This window comes from Magallana gigas, chromosome 1 (assembly GCF_963853765.1).
Source record: "Magallana gigas chromosome 1, xbMagGiga1.1, whole genome shotgun sequence".
NCBI classification, from domain to species: Eukaryota; Metazoa; Mollusca; class Bivalvia; order Ostreida; family Ostreidae; genus Magallana; species Magallana gigas.
This window is the reverse complement of record NC_088853.1, coordinates 8,316,665-8,340,507: the sequence shown is the minus strand read 5'-3', so window position 1 is coordinate 8,340,507 and position 23,843 is coordinate 8,316,665. Positions and strand designations below refer to the sequence as shown.

The window sequence follows — 23,843 nt, the reverse complement described above, 5'->3', positions numbered from 1 at the left end:
TGCCGGCAAATCAAACACATCTCATGGTTACTTATTGTCCGGCCCATATCGGCCATCGTAGTACATTGATGTACTTTTTTTGTTACTGCTCCTAAATTTCAGAATATCAAGCTGTTTTGAAAAGACAAAAAAACCAACCGTCTGTTTTATAAAGTAAGTGTTGTAGTTTTGGTATCAATACGGCGTGTGTCATTATAATTAAACATGAGTTTCGACCGTGGCCAGCATTTTTATATTTTGTTATATAGGAATGTGTACACTTAATTAATTAATTATAGATTGTTATATGCATATTAATTTACTATGAAATGGCTCTTTTATATGTATGTCTGATTAATATCTCCTTAAACATATCTTCCAACTGCATGATGCATGTGTAAGTCATATAATTTAAAAAAACAGTACTAAAGAAAATTTATATGAAATGATTAACTTGTACCAACATTTATTTTCAGATGGCGAGATTGATTGGACTCACTTCAAAATTGGAAAAGATATTATATATATATAACGTCCAATTATAGTTTCTAGATTTTTAGAGTGGACAACGCGGATATATAGCGAGCAGCTAAAACATACAATGAAAAAGGAATGACAAAAAAAGACATAGAATATAGGAGTAAAAGGGACTCTTTAAAAAAACAAAACGATAGCAACTCTAACAATAGTAGCCTTCATCTTAGTAGTACTCAGGCCACATGTAAGCTATTGTTGTGTGGTGATAACTTGACAGACGTTAACCACATAACAAGTACTCCAACTCTTGTATGTGAATAGAACACTTCTAAAATAAATGAAGTTAAGCAGTAAAAGGCGCTATTGTCAACGCGTGTGCAATTGGCGGCCGAGTAATATTTCAGGAGCCCTATTTAAACAATTTAGAATAAATAAAAAGTCAAGTTGCTTGTTTATGTATATAAGTTTCACCATATAATCTAGAATTTCATTATTTTAGCATAAACTTATTTATTTTAGATGCCCCATTGTGGCCAAATCCTCCCCTTATGAATCATGATTTGAAAAAAGTTGAATCTACATTACCAAAAGATATTTCTACACAAGTTTCAGCGAACTTTATACACGTTCTATACAAGTTTCACCAACTTTGACCAGTTAGATTGGAGAAGAATTTTGAAATATGCCAACACATGTTCATCTTTACTAATAATGCTTTGTGTCAAGTTGTATTGAAATTGACCAAGTGGTTCTAGAGAAAGTAGAAAGTTCAACTGGTCACAGACGGACGAATTGAAAGACATACGTACGCCGGACTGATAGTTATCAGAAAAAAGTTTTCCTGAACTTTAAGCTAAGGAACCTAAAAGATCATGGAAACCTACTTTTTAGATATATCATTAGTTATACAATGTTTTATCTAATCAATGTTATTTGTATCCTTGGCCGCAGCCTGCAATTGATAAAAAATCGAAAAATCAAAAATACACTATATATCTCTTTTAACTGTCTTCTGCAGGGGTAAAGTATTATTAAATAATCCTAATGGACAACAAAGCACTTAAAGAAAACAAGTTAAAAATACTATCAGTAAACTGCCAAGGGCTTAATGACTTCCATAAGAGGAAAGATGTTTTCAGAAATCTTAAAATTAAAAACCACAATATTTATTTCTTGCAAGATACACATTTTAGTGAAAAAGATGAAATGTTGATACAATCTCAATGGGGAACTAAATCTTTCTTTAACTCATTCAGAACAAACTCTAGAGGGGTGGCAATTCTTTTAAATAACAATTTTGAATGTAAAGTACATAACATAGATAAAGATGATAGTGGTAATTATCTTATATTAGACACTACTGTTGAAAATATGCACCTTTTACTGGTAAATATATATGGCCCAAATTCAGATACACCAAATTTTTACTCAGAATTAAAGAATAAAATTGACTCTTATCTTAATACACAACATATTATAATTGGAGGTGATTTCAATTTAGTAATAAATAAAGACTTAGACTCTATGAATTATAAACACCTGAATAACCCAAAAGCAAGAATAGAAGTTTTGAAATTAATGGAGACATTTAATCTTGTGGACATATTTCGGGAAAATAATGCAAATTTAAAAAGATACACATGGAGAAGGAAAAGTCCTATAAAACAAGCCAGATTAGATTTTTTCCTTATATCTGACACTCTAACAAATAGAGTACCACATGTTAAATTTGAAAATAGCTATCGTTCAGATCATTCCCCAGTAATTCTTGAATTTAAAGTAAATGAATTTATGAATGGGAAAGGCTTTTGGAAATTCAACAATTCCCTATTAGTTGATACAATATATATTAACTCTATAAAAAAAATAATTAGGGAAGTAAAAAGACAATATGTTTGTCCTATATACAATATAGATAATTTAGATAATATAAGAAATGAAGATATCCAATTTATAATTGATGATCAACTTTTTATAGATATTCTTCTTACTGAAATAAGGGGTAAATCCATTTCATACTCTGCTTTTAAGAAAAAAAAATCCAATGAAAGAGAAAAGGAATTAGAAAATGAGATTACATGTCTTGAGCAGAACTTCACGGAAAACTCCTTAGATTTATTATCAAACAAACAAGATGAGCTTCTCAACATAAGAAAAAATAAATTAAAAGGTCAATGTATCAGGTCAAAGTCTAAATGGATTGACGAGGGAGAAAAGCCGTCCAAATATTTCATTAACCTAGAGACTAGGAACTACATAAGTAAACAAATACCAAATATTGAAAAAGATGATGGGTCGGTTATTTTCGATCAAATGAAAATATTAAAAGAAACTAAATCTTTTTATGAACACTTGTATAAGAAAAGAGAAATTATAAATGAAGAAAGTTTCCATGAAAAGTTAAATAAAATTAAGTGTCCTAAACTTAATAGAGAAGAATCAAATACCCTTGAAGGTCCTTTAACTGATACAGAAATTCTGAATTTCCTTAAGAAAATGAAAAATGAAAAAAGTCCTGGCCCTGATGGTTTTACAAGTGAGTTCTTTAAATTCTTCTGGAGAGACTTAGGAATATTTATCACAAGAGCAATTAACCACTCTTTTCAAATAGGAAACTTTTCAGAAATAAATAAACTAGGTGTTATTACATGCATTCCCAAATCTGGAAAACCTAAACAATTTCTGAAAAATTGGCGTCCCATTACTTTACTAAATGTTATTTACAAGCTAGCTTCAGGAAGCTTAGCTGAACGCATGAAAACTATTCTAGATAAATTGATAAATAATGATCAGACTGGATTTTTGAAGGGAAGATTTATTGGGGAAAATATAAGACTTATATATGACCTTATGTATTATACAGAGCATTACAACATACCCGGCCTTTTAATGTTAATTGATTTCGAAAAGGCTTTTGACACCATCTCATGGAGTTTTATCTCAAAAACACTAGACTTTTTTAATTTTGGACCCTCCTTCAAAAATTGGATAAAAACATTCTATAACGGAATTAAGGCATGTGTGATTCAAAATGGTATAATTTCAGAATACTTTTATCCAGAAAGGGGCTGTAGACAAGGTGACCCAATATCGCCATATCTCTTTCTTCTCTGCGCTGAGATTTTAGGAATATTAATAAGAAATGAAAAAGACATCAAAGGTATAATTATTGATGGAGAAGAATACAAAATATCTCAATATGCAGACGACACATCAATTATAATGGATGGTACACCACAATCATATGATGGCATTCTTAGGGTTTTAGACTTTTTCGCACAAGTATCAGGCTTAAAAATAAATTTTACAAAAACAAAAATGGTTTGGATTGGTAGCAAAAAATTTTCAAAGGATGTATTTCATCATTCACGATGGAAACTTAGTTGGAACAATTTAAATTTTGAGCTTCTAGGTATCAAATTTTCAGTTAAATTAGATGAAATGGAAGAATTAAATTATTTACCAAAATTGTCTGAAATTAGAAGATTGATAAATCAGTGGAAGTTAAGAAAATTAACACCAATTGGTCGAATTACGATAATCAAGACACTAATACTACCAAAGCTAAATCATTTGATACTAGCATTACCCAACCCAAAAACTGAATACCTAAAAACTTTTGAACATGATATTTTTCATTTCCTATGGGGCTGTAAAGTTCATAAAGTAAAGAAAAGTACAATTATACAAGATTATAATCATGGGGGTCTCAAAATGGTTGATTATGGAAATTTTATCACAGCACTCAAAGCTACTTGGATGAGAAGGCTAATTAAAACTGATACAAAATGGGTAAAGCTTTTAGAATCAATTTTGAAAATTAGTATCTCTGAAATATGGAGAAATGGTCCTAATTATTCGTACCTTCTATGTAAAAAATTAGAAAATTCTTTTTGGAAAGAAGTGCTCCTCAGCTGGTTAAAAATAATTGAACAAACGCCACTTAGTAGACCCCAAATTATAAATGATAATATATGGCACAATCCCCAAATCACCATAGACAATAAATCAATATTTATCAAAAGTTATGTTAATAAAGGATTTATTTTTGTTAGTGATCTGCTTAATATAGATGGAACATTTAGAAACTTTGATGAATTGAAACACATTAATCCAAAGACAAATTTCATAGAGTATGCAAGTTTAAGAACTGCAGTTACAACCAGACTACATACACAAGATATACACTTACCAAACCTACAGAACACATTACAATATGGACCAATTGTCCCTAATCATATTCTATTGTTTATTAATACTTGTAAAGGTTGTAAACCCATGTACAACATACTATTAGACAAAAAAAGAGAAATATGTACATCGATATCAAAATGGAGAGAAAAGGGTTATAACTATTCACAAACTTCTTGGAGTAGAATTTTTGAACTCCCTTTTAAGTGTACACAGGAATCAAAACTACATTGGCTGCAATATCAAATACTTCATAGGATTGTCCCTACAAATAAATATCTTTTTAATATAAAAAAAGCAGAATCTGCTGTTTGCACCTTTTGTAAAAAAGATGAAGAAAGTATTGGTCATTTATTTTATGAATGTAATATAGTAAAAGAATTGTGGTGTGATGTTGAAGAGTGGATTTTTACACAGTTTGAAATCTCGATTACATCTGATATTCAATCAGTTCTTTTTGGAAAATACAAAAATAAAGAAAGTTACAAATTTTTTAACCTGATAGCTCTTATTGTGAAGCAATATATTTTTTCATGTAAATATAAAAGTAATCCAACACCAAATATACATGCCTTGAAAAAGGTCATAACAGAAAGAATCTTAACTGAAAAATATTTGCTGTTGAAAAGATGTAATTATAAGGAATACGAAAGCCACTGGCAGAATATCTGTGAAAAATTGTAGTTATAGAGATAAGTTTGTTTTTTTTGATTGATGTGAACCCTCATATCATTTCATTTGTTTCCAGTATAGCATAGTCTATACTTGTATTGTAATTCACCTGCATAATCTCTATCTCTCTCTCTCTCTCTCTCTCTCAAAATCAGCTTCACTTCATATGAAATATACAAAACTGTACTATTAAGTAGAAATAGTATAAAGACTATGTAATATGTTTATAAAAATGTTACAATCAGTATTATGTTACATATGTACATGTGTTGTGAAATGAAAAACCCAATAAAAAAAAAAAAAAAAAAAAAAAAAAAAAAAAAAAAGTGAAAAGTATGCTACCGTGACCCACTTTTGAATAAAAATATAATTAACTGGAATATATACTTAACTAACAAACTATGATTACCATTGGGCTTTTTTTTTTTTACACATTAGAATTTTGGTAATCAATTATAATATTAGATTGGGAAATTCGGATTTTTTAAAGTTAGATCGAACAACATAATACGTGTCATATTTCAGATGGATAGTATGAGTAGCGAATTTAACGTATACAATGTATGGACTGCATGATCGTTAAAAAAGAAACTGGACACAATATAGAGAAAAATTGCATTTATTTTTAAACATGTGAGACTTGTTTCGATTTGAATTTATCACATTCTATATGGGTGATACATGTATTTTTCAACAAGCTTAAAACAACAAAAAACAGAACCAATAGGAGATTGAATCTCAGGCGTGAAGGATTTACTTCCTGGCCAATGATAGAGGTTAAAAGGTTTTTTTTTAATTATTATTATTTATCGTATTCTATAGACTCACCAAATTCAGTGCATTCCCCCCTCCCTCCCTCTCTCTCTCTCTCTCTCTCTCTCTCTCTCTCTCTCTCTCTCTCTCTCTCTCTCTCTCTCTCTCTCTCTCTCTCTCTCTCATTAACTTATTTCCTTGTATACGAAGTGATAAAATGAAAGAAAAGAAACAAAGTATTTGCCTAGAATTTATGATTGACAAATCAAATAAACAAAAACAACACTGTATCATTTAACAATTCTTTGACAATGTAAAGAAAAATTATCTGTTTCATTGAATTTCTCAATATCAAAAACAGAAACAAATAGGTGCACTATTAATTAAGTGTTTTACAAAACAAATCAAATCATTAGTTGAGAATTGAGCTCTTACTTGAGGACTGTTTTAACGTTAAAACACACACACGAATGTGCATTCATTCCATCATTAAAGGAGAATAAAAACCAGCGAGATGAACTATATTTTGTTTAGTGTTATTTTTCGGTTGCCATTCTTGAATAAGGAAATTGTTTATGAAAAAAAATGGTTGTCATGCATGTATATATTGTTTAGAAACTCTAGAAACCTATCGAATTTGATCAAATTATATAGGTCGAGAAACTTAGAGTGGCAATATTTGACCGAGATCAAGAATCACTCCGTACAAAAACGTGCAACAATTTGATACAAAATCAAGATATATTATTTAGCTTCCGTATAAGTATTGTATTCAAATGCCTACTTATCTTTCAGAATCATTGAATAAAATAAATTTCACTTACCGCGTTAAACGTTCGGAAGACAATCTTGCTACTTCTAGAAAACAATCGGGTTGGTGAATAGTCTGTAGCGCAGTTAACTCACGGCTTCTCTGTGTACACCAAAATATGTTAGCTGGAAGTTTGTGTAACCACATGACTGGAATAATGAGTACATTTCGTATGCGGAAAATAATCATATACACCCAAATATGGTGATGAAGAGCTAGTTAAAAAAGCATACCAATAATATTTTTTCAATGATTTGAATTTGTGTAAAATATTCTGTGTCTATATGTTTTAGGATGGTAACGTTATAACATGTTTTACGGTGCCTCTGATGGGCCTGAAGCAGCATGGATCGTATCAATTTGCATCACTGTCAACTATGTAATATTTTGACAAAAGCAATTAAAATCAGATAATTTAAGAGAGAGAGAGGGAGAGAGAAAGGCGCAAAAAAGTTAGGGCTTTTAGAATGATTTCACAGCGATGTGCATAAATTTAATGAATTATCAATCATGTAATAACAATGTTCGCTTTTAATAAGTTCTATATCCCAATTTTGTTAACGATATTAACGATATAATTTGTGTGTCGAGAAAACCCATTTACTGTAAATATCCCCAAAATCATTGAATACCGTTCAAACGAGCATTGTTCATGAAGTACTTATCAAGATGAAAAAAACCCAAAGGCACATTTATATACCAAATGACTTCAATTTTTGCAAAATTTTGAAAAGCGTGCTATTTCTTCGGATAATGAAATGGAGGGATGTTTTTTTTGTTCCTCGATTAGAACAAGATATATGGTCATGATCTACGGAAGACTCTTAGACAAACAATGTCCAGTATACATTTACAATATGATGTAGTTTGGAAGATGGCACCGTAACGATGTCATATTTGACAATTGGATTTGATAATCTTTTCAGAGAACTATCTAATGAAAGTGAATGTGAGCCAAACTAGTTACCCTGCTCTCCAATTTTTTTTAAAATATTTCACATCAAACCTTGTAATTCACGAGAATCACTACTTGCTCTAAAAAGTACTGAAAATGCAAATCTTACCAATAATTTCTGATATTATAGTGTTATTGCTGGGAATTGCTGATATTAACTGATAATTTTACTGTTGTTACTGATAACTGCTGTTGGTTTTGGTATTCACTGACGTTTTTGCTGTGAGTTCTGATAATTACTGATATTTACTGAGATTAACTAATTGCTGATAATTTTTGTTAATATTTTTAAGCCCAAAATATTGTCTTTTGATTATTAAAAAACACCATAATTCAGAGGACCATATATGGTGTGAGCCTAAAATGACCCCCCTTAAATAAACATTGTCATTTTACAGTAATTCTTTGTTTTATTTGTACAAATGATCATTTGAAGTTTTTTCATAATTTTCATTTTGATTTTAGTGCCCACAATTTAAAAATATGACATCATAAAGTTTGCCTTTTCCCGCCATTTTCTCATTTTAAGCATAAACGGCCTGTTTTGAAGCAGTTTTTCTTTAAGGAAACATTGAGCGACTGCTTGAACAAACAAAATGTTTTCACCAAAGATGTATCTCTCCAATACCTACAAGTGACAAACAGTTCAAAGAGTTGCTCTATATTTCACATTTGAAAAAAAAGATAAGAAAAATGTCAATTTTTGACTGATTTTAATTGAATTTTAAAAATAGCGTCACTTCTGACGTCATATACTGCCAGTGAGTGCATATAAATCAAATAAATAGGTGAAAAACATATTTTATGTCAACTCTTTTATATAATAACACTACAAATTTATATTTAGATAACTTTATGTTAGAAAGCCGGTCGGTCAAAAATCGATAATTAAAGGCAGACTCCACAAAAATATTGAATTTCTACATGTGGTTGATAATATTCTATCAACAGTTAAAAAAATATATTTCTTAGCATGGTGAGTTTTTGAATTGAAAAATATATCCATTGCACCGTCATGCAATTGTTGTTTTCCAATTAAAAACTTAGAATGAAAATCGACATCGTATGTCTAATATATTTCAGAAGAGAAGAAACTTTTGCAAAAATTGACAATCAAGATCTACTGCATTGAATTCTAAAATCAATTTACAACGTTGTCCTTCAACAGGAGGTTGCCTTATCCTGCCAAATTTATCAGAACCACTCTCCGCCGGATTAGACAAGTTTTACTGTATTTAGAATCTATGTAATGTTTTATGTGTGGTTTTATTTTAATATCGCCATTAATTAGAGGAAGTAGAATATTTCCTGATGCAGAGTTTGTGATTTATTTCTGATATTGGTGTCATTGTGTGGTATTCATCCTGTTACCTCACAGTTCAAAACATCTATTCGGTCTCTGTTTTAAACACGAGGAAACATTCTCTTCGTGTGCAAAATACGGAAGTTTACTTATTTTTAAATATTGCAACACACATGATCTTTATGATATCAGATTTTGAATACTTTATTTCCAACAGATCAAATAAAAATGAAGCTTATCTTGGCAATTATGTTTCTTTTTATCGAACAGTACCTACGTAAAACGTTCAGGAAAAATACTAACAGCTAAAAGAAAATTGACTCCCGTCATGAGAAAAGGGCCCTTATCTTTTGACGTAACAATGCTCAGAAAACGACGTCAAAGTAGCGGCATTGTAAACGCAATATTTCTATTCGCTCTTTCTAATTTTTTTTATGCGTCTTTGTTGTGCTTTTTGAATAACTAGAGTCTGGCCTTGTTTTAGAACCGTGATTAATATTTTTCAATCAAATATTACATGTTGATTTAAAAAATAAACATTTAATAAATGAAATATACACGTGTAACGTCAATATCTAAACATTTCGAACGCGTGATATTGCACACCTGTTGATGCTGAAATAACATTAAAATGCTGCTTTACATCAGCTATGAAACTTAAACACCACATTTTCCATTCAATTGTGTGATGAAAATAAATATGCTCTTATATTCGGATATCACCTTTTTTTTCATAAATCATCGTTGGAAATTAAGGCCCGTCTCGCATACGCTTACTTATCGCGTATGATTGAATGCGACTGATCGTTGATTTACGATGATGATTCATAAAGTATTCTGAATAAAATAGTACAACTTTAGTTTGCATTTGCAATACATGTATGATTTATTTAAGTGAAAAACAAAAAGTACACTACACTGCATAGTCGTTGTTGATAAAAGGGGTTAAAGGCTGAGACCTACGGAATCGATGCAGAGCAATATTTTTCAAATCAAACAGTTATCTGCGCAGTATTTACTGTAAAACAATACAAGTCATATATTTCAAAAGATTTTTTTTTAAATAGTTCACCTCACGGGAGACGAATCTACACCACTTCTTGAATAAGTCGGAAGGAACACGAGAGAAGCGGCTATGTGTCAATTACAGTACTACTACCAACATACAAAATAAATCCTCGCATAATTCTATTACTAAAGAATTTGCGATCAAATTTTGAAATTATTTAACGAATTAAAAGACATGTAACTTACAGCTTCGCAAAGTTTGAGAATTTTTTTCACAGCATTAAAGTCTACTCTGATATATAGCATTTGATTTCATGGAAAAAAATGATTCTTAGTGACATTTTCATGTAAAGTGCCTTTCATGAAACAACATAAAATTATATATGTCTGTACGAATGAAAAACTTGTGTATTATTTGAGCGCAACATATTTTTTTTCCTGTGCAATTTAACAACCCTAATCCACGTGTTGTGTGTACTTTTTGAGCTATTTTCCGTAAAATTAAAAAAAAAATCAATTATAACATGCCTGAAAACTCACCACATTTTCATGGATTTCTAGCATTTTTAAATGATTATTAATATTCATCTCAAATCAGTAACGTAAATGATTCAAAATTCCTTAAATTAAACAGGTTTGTAAATGCGGTCTTAATACTACTATACTTTTGATATCAAGGCGATAAATTTACCGTTTTATAAATAAACAATTCATGTTTATCGATAAATATAATTAAAACACTAGATGTGCGACACTTACAATTAATAACATGCATGGACGTACAATTCATCTTCAAAGATGATGGTTCCTCATCTTTTCTTTTTTATACAAGAAACAAATTTCGATGTACTGAAGTCGATGTTTATGTGTGTATGTTACAATGTACAATGTACAGTAATAGAAAAAAAATCTGAGAATCGCGATATATCTTAAAACTCTGGAATACCGTATGCAACTGAATGCACTCTATAAACAACTTCTATTTAATTTTTCATTTTTTTTTTACAATGATAATCACTCGGCCGATATTTGTATTCAATGAGAGAGAGAGAGAAAGAGAGAGAGAGAAAGAATGAGAGAGAGAGAGAGAGAGAGGAGATACTTATAACAAAGAGAGAGAAAGAGAAAGAGAGAGAGTACATAATCATCAGATGTATTTCAAACTCCTAATCAGAGTATTTAATACTATTGTTGCAAACTAGTAATTTCAATAATTTTTGATCATATATTCTAATTGTTTCACTTATTATACATGGTTTATGAACAGGCACACACTAATAAAGAGCTACATTTATTTTAAAATTTCAAATTCAGTTTGATTTGACAATCAAAATAAGCATTACATATAATATAAAAAACTGAAAAATTGTAAATAAATTATAGATAAACATTTCTTTGGGTGTAAATTCAAATTATCAATACCTTTAGACCCCTTTTTATTGGCTTGCATGGAGTATATTGTCGAGCAAAATGGTGACCCTTGTATCTCACCATTCCCTCATCAATACTTTGGCATTTTCCTGGTTTATAATATTTTTTTAATGCTTCCCTTGTTGACGTTATGAGGGGTCGAATCTTAAGCAGTCTAGAAAAATAAAACCGAATTATATTATGATATTGCAATACTGTTATTATGAGAGTGTAAAAAATATAGTATGTGTAGTACACCTGTCCAGTCAATCTTTCACTAAATCTTGTCAAGGTTCCCATAAGAATGATCGACATACTAAAATGAATGATTTCAAACAAGCTAAGTTCACTCGCTCAACAGAATCACATAAACTGAAAGAAAGTATGTACCTGTCATACTGTGGAGACCCAGGAGCTCCCTGTGTACTGTTGTCATTTACATGTAAATAACGAGACAACATGGTAAATCTATTTCTTGTCATGCAGTCTTTAAAACCCTGGTTTCCTATACAAATTAGAAAAATCACAATACATGTAATTCAGATAAATTTGTTTACTAGGTAACTCAATTAGAACAGAATGAATACAATCTTCATAATATAATATCAGTGTGTTCAATGTGTTGATATATAAATATGATTGTTCGGGCATATACATTAACTGATTTGCTTTTGCTCTTTATATTATCTGAATTGAGAGGTAGACAGAGAACGCAGACTGACACCTCTCTCTCTCTCTCTCTCTCTCTCTCTCTCTCTCTCTCTCTCTCTCTCTCTCTCTCTCTCTCTCTCCATGCAGGGGGGTGCTAGCCTTATAATAAAAATCTTGAACCCAAAAAAAATTTATGAAATAATGATTACGTTATGTCTATATCATGCTATGTCTAACTTTGAAAAAAAGTGAGGGGGCTATGCCACCACCCCCCCCCCCTCCCGGTTCCTATGACATGAGAGCTAAATAACAAACATGTAATTTCATTCTTATAATATCTACTTATGAATACATATTATACAATTCAATAAATATTTTTTTAAAAACTTACCAATGTATTTGTTATCAGACCAGTACATATGGATATCTGGTAATTAGTTTATCCCCATAAGAATCCATAGGCCAAAGTATGCCCTGACTTCAGTTTCATCTGTTGGAACCCAGTCAGGGTCGGGCTACCCTCTACTTTCCGCCGTCTGTGCTGCATATTTGTTGGTTTCCTCGGCTATCTTCCCGAATACGGCTGATGGCAGCATTAGCTGGAAATACCGGTACACGTGATCTTTTGGATCAAGAGTATGACATGGGCCATGATCTTCTCCAAACTCCGCTATTTCCACATCATGAAGGTCACTAGACCAGAAATCGTCACCAATATCGCTCAACTGACTGTCCAATGTGCACAGCAATGATTGTGCTTCCTGTGAATCGGATTCACTGTCGGTGTCAGATGAGATTCCCCCGTTATCTGAAACGTTAACATTGATGTCTGATCCATCAGAGAGGGAACCGTCCGAGTCACTGTCCGCGCTTTCGTCCATTATGTCGATAAATTTTCGCGCTGTTTACATGAAAGTCATAGCAACCAGGCCAAGGGAGCTAAGTCATTCGGACAACACGGCAAGTGTAAAATGACGTGGTCATTGTGGAGTTGATAAACAAAAATGATATTCCTTTTATAAACATTGGAATTAATAAAAACAATTTTGAAAGAAACATTTTTGCAGAACCATTTGTTTCATTACAAATCCCCAAAATCAAAAATAAAAGTGATGTACATATATATACTGCAATATATTGATTTACCCTGCAATTCGTATACTTTCATGAATTGTCATACAATGTCATATACTAAATATCGTCTATTTAAAAAAGAAGAAGACCCAGATCGTTCATTTTATCTCTTGCTTTTATTTAGGAAAAAAAAACTTGACTTGATTCGTGTGGAATAATGTCGCGCTTTGCACTCGGCGCAGGCACGGTCTGACTCAAAGCATTTTTTTAATGAATTTTAGAACATAATTTTAAATTAAATATTTTATTTTTGTATCAAATATTCTAAATTTAAAAAAATATTATCACTTTACTGGATTAATTTGCGTTATTGTCAATTTAATATAAGATGCGTAGATTGTTTATACAGCGTGTATACCCGGTATGTCAACCTGAAAATGGCGTCATTTTTGTTCGACTTCTAAAACACTGCAATTCCCATAAACAAATACCACACTAACACTTATTTTTATGTCGAAATGCTTGTAGAGACAAATGTAGCAAACATTTCAAGATTTCAAATTTTGATAAACATTTTTATCAATGGTGTTTTAAAACAAAAGTACGACCGACGGAAGTTAGCACAGATTCAGTCGACCCAGAGCGAGTTTTTGAGATTTCTGTTCGAAAATGCGATATGCAATCCACGTTTTCGGTAATTTCTAGACGTCGTACAAAAAAATGATAAGGGTAAAAAATGTTTATTTTCTATTCTACTTTCAAAAAATACAAACTACAGATCAGTTATTAACAAAACGCCAACATTTTATTATCAATAATTACCAAAAGGCGTCTATGGGCGTTAAAGGGTTAAACAAACTACAACTGAGCATTAATAAAAATATTAAACATACTTATTGAAATATTTTGATAAACACAAAGCCGTTTTGGGTTTTTTTTATGTGAATACAATCATGATTTATCATTCCTTTACCTTTTAATAATGATCATTTAAATAAGTAAACAATAAAATTGTGTGTCTGTGTTATTTCTCATTTTGTTCCTTGTTGTTACCTGTGTTTTAATTATTTTCCTCTGTTACATCAATTTTGTTTTTAATCTTTTTAATTTTTGTACGCTATATAAGCGTTGTAGACATGTCCCCTCACCCTTTTTTAGTGTGTGATATCCAATATTATTGAAAGGTTTGACCACATATGCAACTATAACAAATACATGTACCGGTAGATATTTTAATTTGTTTTCTTTTATTTATTCATTACAAAATGACGTGGCTCTAATAATGATTAGACTTTTCTTTTTTAATAATGTTTTGTCACCTACCTAACGTATCCATATAAAATTGGATCAATATGACAGTTAATTTACCATGGAACTTGCATGTGTATTTACTAAGCAAAAAAATTATCAAAACAAAAGTCACCGTTACTTCCTACACGTTACATTCAGTACAGATGCTTGATCTACCTCTAAATTTATCGCGGGAAATTAAAACGCGAGATCCCTACTGTGAGTCATACTTAACTTTCTTTTGCGCTCGACAGTTTTCGTATATTGTCGGACAAATTCGGGGAAGGAAATGACATCATATGTCAGCAAAAGTTCAGTTAGGTACAGTTTGTTTTACGTAAGCATATGTGTTGTTTATTTTAAGTTTATAAAAGGATTTTTTATTGTTAAATGAAAATGTATGCGATTTAGAGGTAAGAATTTTCTGTAGAAACGCTTCCTGTTCCACCATGTTGCTATGCATCGCAAAGGATTATTGGTATATGTAGAACTTTTTCACGCGGGTCCACAAAATTTTCTTTGAACAATGTGCAGATTTCAACTCGAATTTTCTCCATTCGTACACGTTTTCTATGGAGCTCGCTACGTGAGCAGCGCGGCGCGAACTGTAAACACTTTGTTTATAACGTTTTATTTAACGCATGCATATATGAGTTTTGTGTATCATTGATTGCAGAGTTCACTGAAACGTCAGTTAGTTTTATAAGGGGATCTAAGAAGTGGATCTAAGAAAATAATGAGGTTTTCTTTTGTGTGTGGATTACGTACTTGAATGTTTAAAGATAAGGACAAAATAATACGCGCAATTTGCTGAGACTCACTGCCTAGAATATCGGCTGGTGCGGCTATTATGCAATTCTTACATTTATTTTTAGAATACTGCACAGTCTGCTTACACTGGATGTGTGTGTGTGTGAAGTCTTGCTGCAGATGATGAGGAATGGCTGCAATACTCAATGCATTCTTTTTATCCTTATTTGTGTCCAAGACTGTGACATATAGTGAGTATTTACGGGTTGTTAAAACATCATTTGTTTATAAGAAATATAGGAATGGGGAAATGGTCGGTGCTCACCGTTAAACTATTTAAGTCATTATTTGGATATAACTTTAAACTAGCATAAATGTGTTCTCTATCTGCAAATGTAAACTAAATCTCACGATACTAGTCAGACCTACGATAGAAAGATGTAAAAAAAAAAATGACCTACGTTTGTTAATTGTAGAAAAGAAGACGCATTATTTTTAGAAGGAGAAGATTGACAAAATAGGTAAAAACAAATTAGAATATAATTTTTAGGTATTAAAAGAAATAAATAGAAGATTCATTACAGTAACATGAGATGTGGAAAATTATAAATATGTTATACTTCCAAATGATTCCTAACATGCGACTCATGATTCAGAATTATTCATTTACCGAAAGTTGAACCTAACGAGCTGTATTTAAATTTAAATTAAATATAGATTAACAAAATTTGCGGACCTTTACTACAAATCTACCAGATACAAGTAAAAATAATAAAACAAAGTTTTGTAAACGTAAGAATATTAAAATTTCAGGTTGTTATTATTATGCAGTTCAATAGCATTCAAGATGATTTATTATGATAATAAATGGTATTACACGTGTATAATGATTAAGACAATGCAATTCACTTAGTAAACATTAATGTGTTATGACCTGTATTTGATAACTCTTTTCCTAGATCAACTTGTCAACAGCAAAACAATAGCAGAAAGTAGTTCAACCTACAACGATTACGTGGCATCACGAGCTGTCGACGGTATTAGCGACCAGAACGTGTCACGTTGCTTTCATAGTAATGTGCGGAAAGATATTACAGAGGCGTGGCTACGCATTGACCTTAGGAGATTATACAGTGTCAAGTCTGTCAAGTTGTGGTTCAGGGGAGACAGTAAGCATCATATTACATAATTCATATTGTTATGAAATACGCACTGTATACCTTAAACAAACATGCAAATCTTATTAAACATTATATTCTTTTAGCAAAGGCGAAACTTTCTTATGTGTTTATAGTTTTCTTGATGATGAAGTTGTGGGAAAAATAAACAATTAAATAAACACACGCCGCAAATACTTCTTATAAAAACTTGATATAAAAGACAGATATATTTTTGCGTGTCCGACAACTATAACTCAAGAATTGTTTATCGACTTTCTTTCAAGGAAAACCGACACGACTCCGTGGCTACTCTCTCCGTGTGTCCAATGATACCAATGTACCACCTGTAGAGTCATGTTACGCAGATCTAGGAAACGTCATACTACCGACCATTGTAGAGGAGGACTGTGAGAGGACAGCTCGGTACATCTGGATTTACCAGTCCAATAAGTCGTATCATGACCTGTGTCCAGTGTTAGAAATCTGTGAGATCCAAGTTTACGGTGCGTGACAGTACATGCTAACGACCAGTTATATCATAGCATCTAAAAGTTTGTATACACAAGTATAGAAACAAGAAATAAATCGGTGACTTGTGACCAATTCATATTTTTAAACATGTAGAACAATTAATGAATAACGTGTTTTGGATCCTCGCGGTATATACTTTCATGAGTCTCAATTTTTAAATAATATCTTTTATCAAATGACAATTTGTCAACAGTTATGAAACAATGAACTTTATAAAAACAAACAAATTTTTCAGGATGTGAAACTGTACATTATGGGGAGAACTGCTCAAGTAATTGTAACCATTGTCAGAACACCGCTACTTGTGGAATAACCAATGGGGAATGTGATGATAATGGGTGTGCTAGCCCTGTATACCAGCCTCCGTTATGTAAAGGTAAATATCTACCTTTTGACACAGTGTTTCAGCTCTTTCCGCGGTGCTTTCGAACCTCACAGAACTATCAAAAGTCAGTATATATAAAGTACCTTAAAACCTCACTGCGATATCGACATGGAGCAGATATCAGATAACTAACATTAGTGGATATTTTCATAAGTTATTCTTCTTAGAATGTAAAACTGGATATTATGGTGAAGACTGCTCCAAGAAATGTGACCATTGTAAAAACAACGCCTCCTGTACCTTACAAAGTGAGGAATGTGATGCCCTTGGCTGTGCTTACTCTGGTCATCAGCCGCCTTCATGTAAAAGTAAAGTAAACAACTTAAGGAAAATAAACTATATTGCTTTAAAAAAGAATTTCAAATCACAAGAAATGCTGCTTTAGTTAAATTGCTTGATGAAGAGTTGGTAAAAGTACGCATGCAATAACATTAAAATGTTATTTATATACTTACCATGAAACAACCTTTTCAATACATACTTTAAGATGTCAACTTTATTTTTGTTGGCAGGTTGTATTCCTGGGATGTACGGCCTTCATTGTGAGAAGAACTGTAGCCGACATTGTAGGTTCATTAACTGTGACAGAAAAACGGGCTCCTGTTTCGACGGATGTAAAAATGGATATATCGGGAGTTTCTGTAACCAAAGTAAGACATACGAAGGGAAAGCATACATTCCTCAGACCATTTATTGTTTATAAGTTTACAAATGTCCAAATACATACACACGTACACTGTCTTACCATTTGTTTGTCTGTCTGTCTGTCGGTCGGTCGGTCGGTCGGTCCGTCCGTCCGTCCGTTCATCTATCCATCCATCCATCCATCCATCCATCCATCCATCCATCATTCTACTCTGACAAATTAAAATTAGACTTGTTAATGGTTTTTCAGCTTGTCCTCTTGGTAAATACGGACCAAACTGCGGAGAAATATGTGGACATTGTTACAACAACACAGTCTGTAACCATGGTAATGGGACATGTCTGGAGGGATGTAAAGCCGGTTATTGGAACCATAATTGTAAAACACGTGCGTTATTTTCTTTTAACTTTTTAACTATCAATCTCTATAACACATGCATGCTTTTTATTATACATCAGTTTAATTTTTGCGTTATTTAAAAAAAAAAAACAATGCCGAAGTTTGTACATAAAGCAAAGCTTAAAATTACCAAAACACGCCTGTCTTATTTCTGCTAAAGTTTAATGATTGCACTATGTTTGAATTAGGTTTTGCATTTTCTTTCATTGTACACGTGTTTTAAATATTAATATTGCTTAGTAGCGGGACCAACAATGAACTGTGTTCATCATTGGTCTTAGTTGAAGCCCTGTCTGGTTTCTTTAATGTGACCTTTCTTTGTAAAGGGCTACAATTACATACGATCTCCATAATGGTGCAAAATTATTTTTTAATGCAGCTGACTTTGGTCTAAAGGATTGATTAATGTTAAACTTTCTTCAGATAAAAATCATATCTAATTCAGGTTAAACAAATGAACCGTATACTAGTATAATTCAAAGCCAAATAAAACATACCAACATGTTTATCAGTATTCTAATATAGCATTCATGACAGTACTCGCGTGGTTTTATGGCATTTTAGCTTGGGAGTTTAGATGTGTTTGATAATGCTAATGCCAGTGTAAATAAGCAATCTTACCTTATTACACTCTAAAACATCATTTAAGGAAAGGGTATATAACAAAAAAACATATTTTTCACGTTATTTCTGGTTAAAATGGAGGAATTTCTATATTCAGTTCAAAATCCCCTCCTGAATTCTCACTGGCTGTCCCAAGGTCAGAAAACATGTCGGACAAATTCAACTTGCGTTGTTGACATACACAAAAACAACAATTACTAGAATATGATCTACACCTGATAGTTGCGGATTATTTTATGCTATGCACAACTACAATGTTTGAATTCAAGTAACAAATGCATTTGGTTGTCATTTATACACGATTTGAGCCGTGCTTGTTGCGGATACCTCCTGTGAATCACCCCTGCACTCTCAACATTACAAAGATTCAATGGAGTTGTACCTCTCTAAAAAACGGGAAAGACTATATTTTTGCAGCTATAACGGTCTTGATTAACAGTTTTTTAGGAGTTTAGATATAAAAAACGAACTGCTAGCTACAAAATTCGTTTTTATAATTCTTGTTCTTATAAGGTTTAATATCAAACCATAATTTATAGTAAAACTCAACTCCTGTATGTGATACTTAGTAACATTTAATTCTAGTCTGCAGCGACGGCAGATATGGACAGAATTGTCAGTACACATGCAGTGGAAACTGTGTGAATGGAGAGGCTTGTGATAAAGTTAACGGAAGTTGTAGGTCCTGTGTCGATGGATTCCAGGGATCTAAATGTGACAGAGGTAGATCATTGAGTTAATAAAAACCATAGATTATGATTCTTTTCTGTTCTTATATATACAGTATATATCATGTAGTTACTTTGCACCAAAGCAATTTATCCTCATGTTATCACACTGTTTAAAGTCTATTTTAATTGTAAATGATGTAGATACAGACTTGACACCTATCATAGTAAGGTATTCAAGTAAAGCACACAACCAAACCAATCTGCTATTGATCACTAGGATTAATGTTTGAAACTTTTTCATCTGATCTAATTTGTATAATTGAATTTACTGCATTGTTCAACGGATAATTAGAATTTAAGTATGCCTTGCTTTTATTTTTTTAATATAGAAAATTTTTACTGCTTAACATATAAATGATGTTAATTGTAGATATTCGCAAGTCACCAACAGATTTAAAGAAGGAAATGGACATAGATCATCTGAAGGTGAAAAAAATGATGCTAGAAAATCAGAAAACAGAAAAAGAAATCAAGAGGCTAGAGGTAGAGACAGAGGTTCTACGTGTTAGAAAGAACGTTTTACTAAGACTGCAAGGAATACTAAGCGAACTCTTTGAAGTTGTTGTTCAGTTGCTAAATGACAGTAATATTTGACCGGCTTATATCTTTCATACTAAATTTATTACATTAGTTAATAATTTTTGTGTCTGTTTACGCGTCTGTTAATGCAGGATATGTCATGTTATGATTTAATAGAGTTTAATTCACTATTTACTATAATGGCAGATCAAGTAGTGAAAACAAATCAATGCATTTATTGCTACTCAATATATCTCCAAATATGTATTTCAGAGCCCTTGCATTTCATATTCACCTCAAAAATCACCTTATTACCTACGCAGATTGAAATGAGTGACCATTTTCCATATAACATTCTTCGTTAAAACTAGACTTTAACCCGTGCGTGCACGGGTTGACATTGCATATTATGTCGGGCATTTACGAAATAGATAGTACATCAAATTTGCACACCATGAACATTTAGAACTATCAGAATTTTTTATATTAAACGCACTCAGAGTTATCTCCCGTATTTTCTCTTATAAACAGAATATATAGGCCTTTAGCAAATTTTTAGTGACAATTTACACGTATCTGTATCATCGTTTTTGGGTTTATCCATGCAAATGTGATAGTGTTGAAACATAAAAAGAGCATTCCATGATGTTGCGTGAATGTAATGCACATGCGCAAGATTGTAAAATCCGCAAAATTCAGACGATTTCCGGATTTTTTAAGGAATTTTCTTTGATTATTACTTAGCGAAGCCTGATTGAGAAAAATAAAAACAAATTGGTAATCTCTAAGTACCAATGATGTTAAAAAAATATAAAACAAAAGACAATGCTCTTCCGATTTCTCGGTATTAAAGCTACAAAATTCGAGTCTATTATTTTAATATAGTAGTATAGATGTAAAGGATTTTTAAAGAGAACTTATTGGTTATTAGGAGTTGCTGATTAGGATGGTCTTGAACACACACAATTCGATACCTCGCATGGTTGGGTATCACGGCTTGATAGATTTTGTCATTCTTCGCATTATATTTTTGATTCATTTATCTTATTTACAAGAATAAAAAATCGAACGACCTATCAATAAAATACTCCCTGGTGTTTTGATTTCTTTGATTGGAATATCTGTTCCTATGTGGTTAGATAATGACAATATAATACACACCATTTGTCTACCATGTAACTGCGATATGGTGTATCGTAAAGCAGGATTTTTTTTGAGAGAGTAATCTGAAAAAGTCATGTATTTACTTAAATTCTCACATTTCATTCTATCGTCTACATCTTTAACAGCGTCATGTCTTTCAGAATATATATATATACAGTGTTTAAGTATTGCATACTGTTGAAATGATGCATTTTTTTTTTTAATCTACCAGTTATCTTAAAAGGGAATACAATTACGGATATTGTTATCATTTATTTTGTCGCCCACGTCTATAACAGCACTATATTGTTTAAGATGTAGAGTGGGTAGAGAACTGCGCACGTTGAACACTCAGCGTCCACTTAAAAGAGATCTTATAAGAGGCAATTGAAACAAATATAGAAAAGTGACCGTGTTTTGTACTAGTTTACAGAAACAAAAACTAAACACTGGGCAACATTTGAAAGTTCATTCTTATTTAGATTTGATGGGGTCATGAATCCTAATAGAAGTATTAACTAATGATTAAATAAAGAAATTGCATGATGAAAAATGTTATATCTTTGACATAAACCATCCAGTTACTCCCCGTTTAATTTATTCCATCTGAAAAATGTGGGTTGTTTTTTAATTCATGACCACTCAGTTTTTCTTAATGAAGACAAACTATTTGTTTCAACTATTGATGGCTATATTGAGATATCGTTTATCATAATATTAGAGATAAAAAAGCAACACGAACATATAATTATACACCTTTTGATATATATTATAAATAAAAAAACCATGTTAATTGCCACATTATACATTTTAATTCTTTTTGATATTTATCATACTGTTCAGATGTAACTCTCATTTATTAAGACTGTGTCATGCAGGTTTTCATATGCATACAGTGTATGGCTCACATAGGATTAATGACCATCGTTAAGCTCTTCTTAAAATTGCATAAAGGTGCTTAAAGGTAGCTTAAGTACGATATATAAGCCACATTTAAGCTATATATGATGCTTTAAGGGGGACTTAAAGGGGGCTTAAAGAAAGCGTAAAGATGGCTTAAAGGTGGCTTTAAGCAGCTTTAAGACTATCGTTAAGTCAATTTTATGCTACTTTCAAGCCATTTAATAATGAATAGAGTCTTTATTTAATTTTTATTCATACAATTTTATGATTATAAACAAAATTCAATTTGACACCTTATAAAATGACTGATTTTTGTATTTTTAGTATATGAGATTCACAAAATTCTATCTAGTACCAAAAATTGATTTAAAATGAATTTTGTTGAAGATTAAAGGAGAACTGGACACTGATCACTTGACTATCATTGCAATGATGCTTTGATGTGCTTACTCTCGTATGACGTCACAATTGATTAGATTGTATGATGGTATGATGTAATATAAACATTAGAACATCATACAGGATTTAATAGATCTTTTTCCTTTACTTAACAGCTCTAAAATAGTCATCGTCACAATATGAGCTGGGGGACATTGAACATTTTAATTTTAGATAACGTAAATGTATAATATCATATACTGTTAATATAATCAGATATATATAATCTGATAATTATCGGTTCATGTTAATTGATAAATCTAAATTTTGCATTACTTTTTTGATAGTGCAAAACAGAATTTGTCACAAAAAGGTCATAATTCCAAAATAAGGGTTAGTATTGATTCCTATTGTTACATCTCTTTTAAATGTCAAGGGAGTATCCTTGACAATTTTATAAGTAATAAAGCACGTTGACAAATTTTTATGTGCTATCACATTTTTTTAAAATTAAGAATCAGAAACTTAAAAAAATTGAAGGGCTGATTTCAGCAAAATATTGATTAAATTAAGATATTGCTTTGTAAAAGAGCCAATTTTATTCTTTTTTTAATTCAAATTTTTCTTTTCTCAAAAGTAATGAGTGTAATTTAAAAATAAGTTCCATCAAATAAACAATTATTGCAGAAAATTGAAAGCCTTAAAAAATTCATATAGCCAAAAAAAAGGGGGGGGGGGTTAAGTCCTATCAATATATCTTTCTTGCAAGGTAGGCAAGTAGTCATAAGAACAAGATATGTTGTAGTGGACATCTTACTGTAAATATTTTTTAAACCCCCCCCATAAAAATAAATTCATCGACAAATAAATTCACACTGCAACGTTCTGATCCCCCTTAAATTACAAATATGAAGGAAAACAAGAATCACATTTGGTATCAAGGAGTTCACCCTGGCAATTCGATATAACATTTCAAACAAACACATATATCTATGATTCAATAGTTATTTTTTTAATCATGAATATCAGTTATTAAAGTAAAAAAAATATTGATCATTTAATTACTGATCAAAACAAAAATAGCAAGACACACTGCCTGG

At 31.5% G+C, this 23,843-nt stretch overlaps 1 protein-coding gene across 1 annotated transcript in view; it reads left to right on the top strand.

Annotated features, from left to right (window-relative positions):
- The window catches only part of LOC136275518 (uncharacterized), a 195,388-nt gene extending 173,888 nt beyond the window's left edge, over positions 1-21,500 (top strand). The window contains exons 3-9 of the mRNA XM_066084969.1: positions 16,769-16,987; positions 17,251-17,391; positions 17,568-17,702; positions 17,913-18,050; positions 18,296-18,433; positions 19,655-19,792; positions 20,171-21,500. Of these exons, the coding sequence (XP_065941041.1) occupies positions 16,769-16,987; positions 17,251-17,391; positions 17,568-17,702; positions 17,913-18,050; positions 18,296-18,433; positions 19,655-19,792; positions 20,171-20,394 (1,133 nt within the window). The 3' untranslated portion in view covers positions 20,395-21,500. The remainder of the gene's footprint in view (positions 1-16,768; positions 16,988-17,250; positions 17,392-17,567; positions 17,703-17,912; positions 18,051-18,295; positions 18,434-19,654; positions 19,793-20,170) is intronic.
- Positions 21,501-23,843: the final 2,343 nt, after the last annotated feature.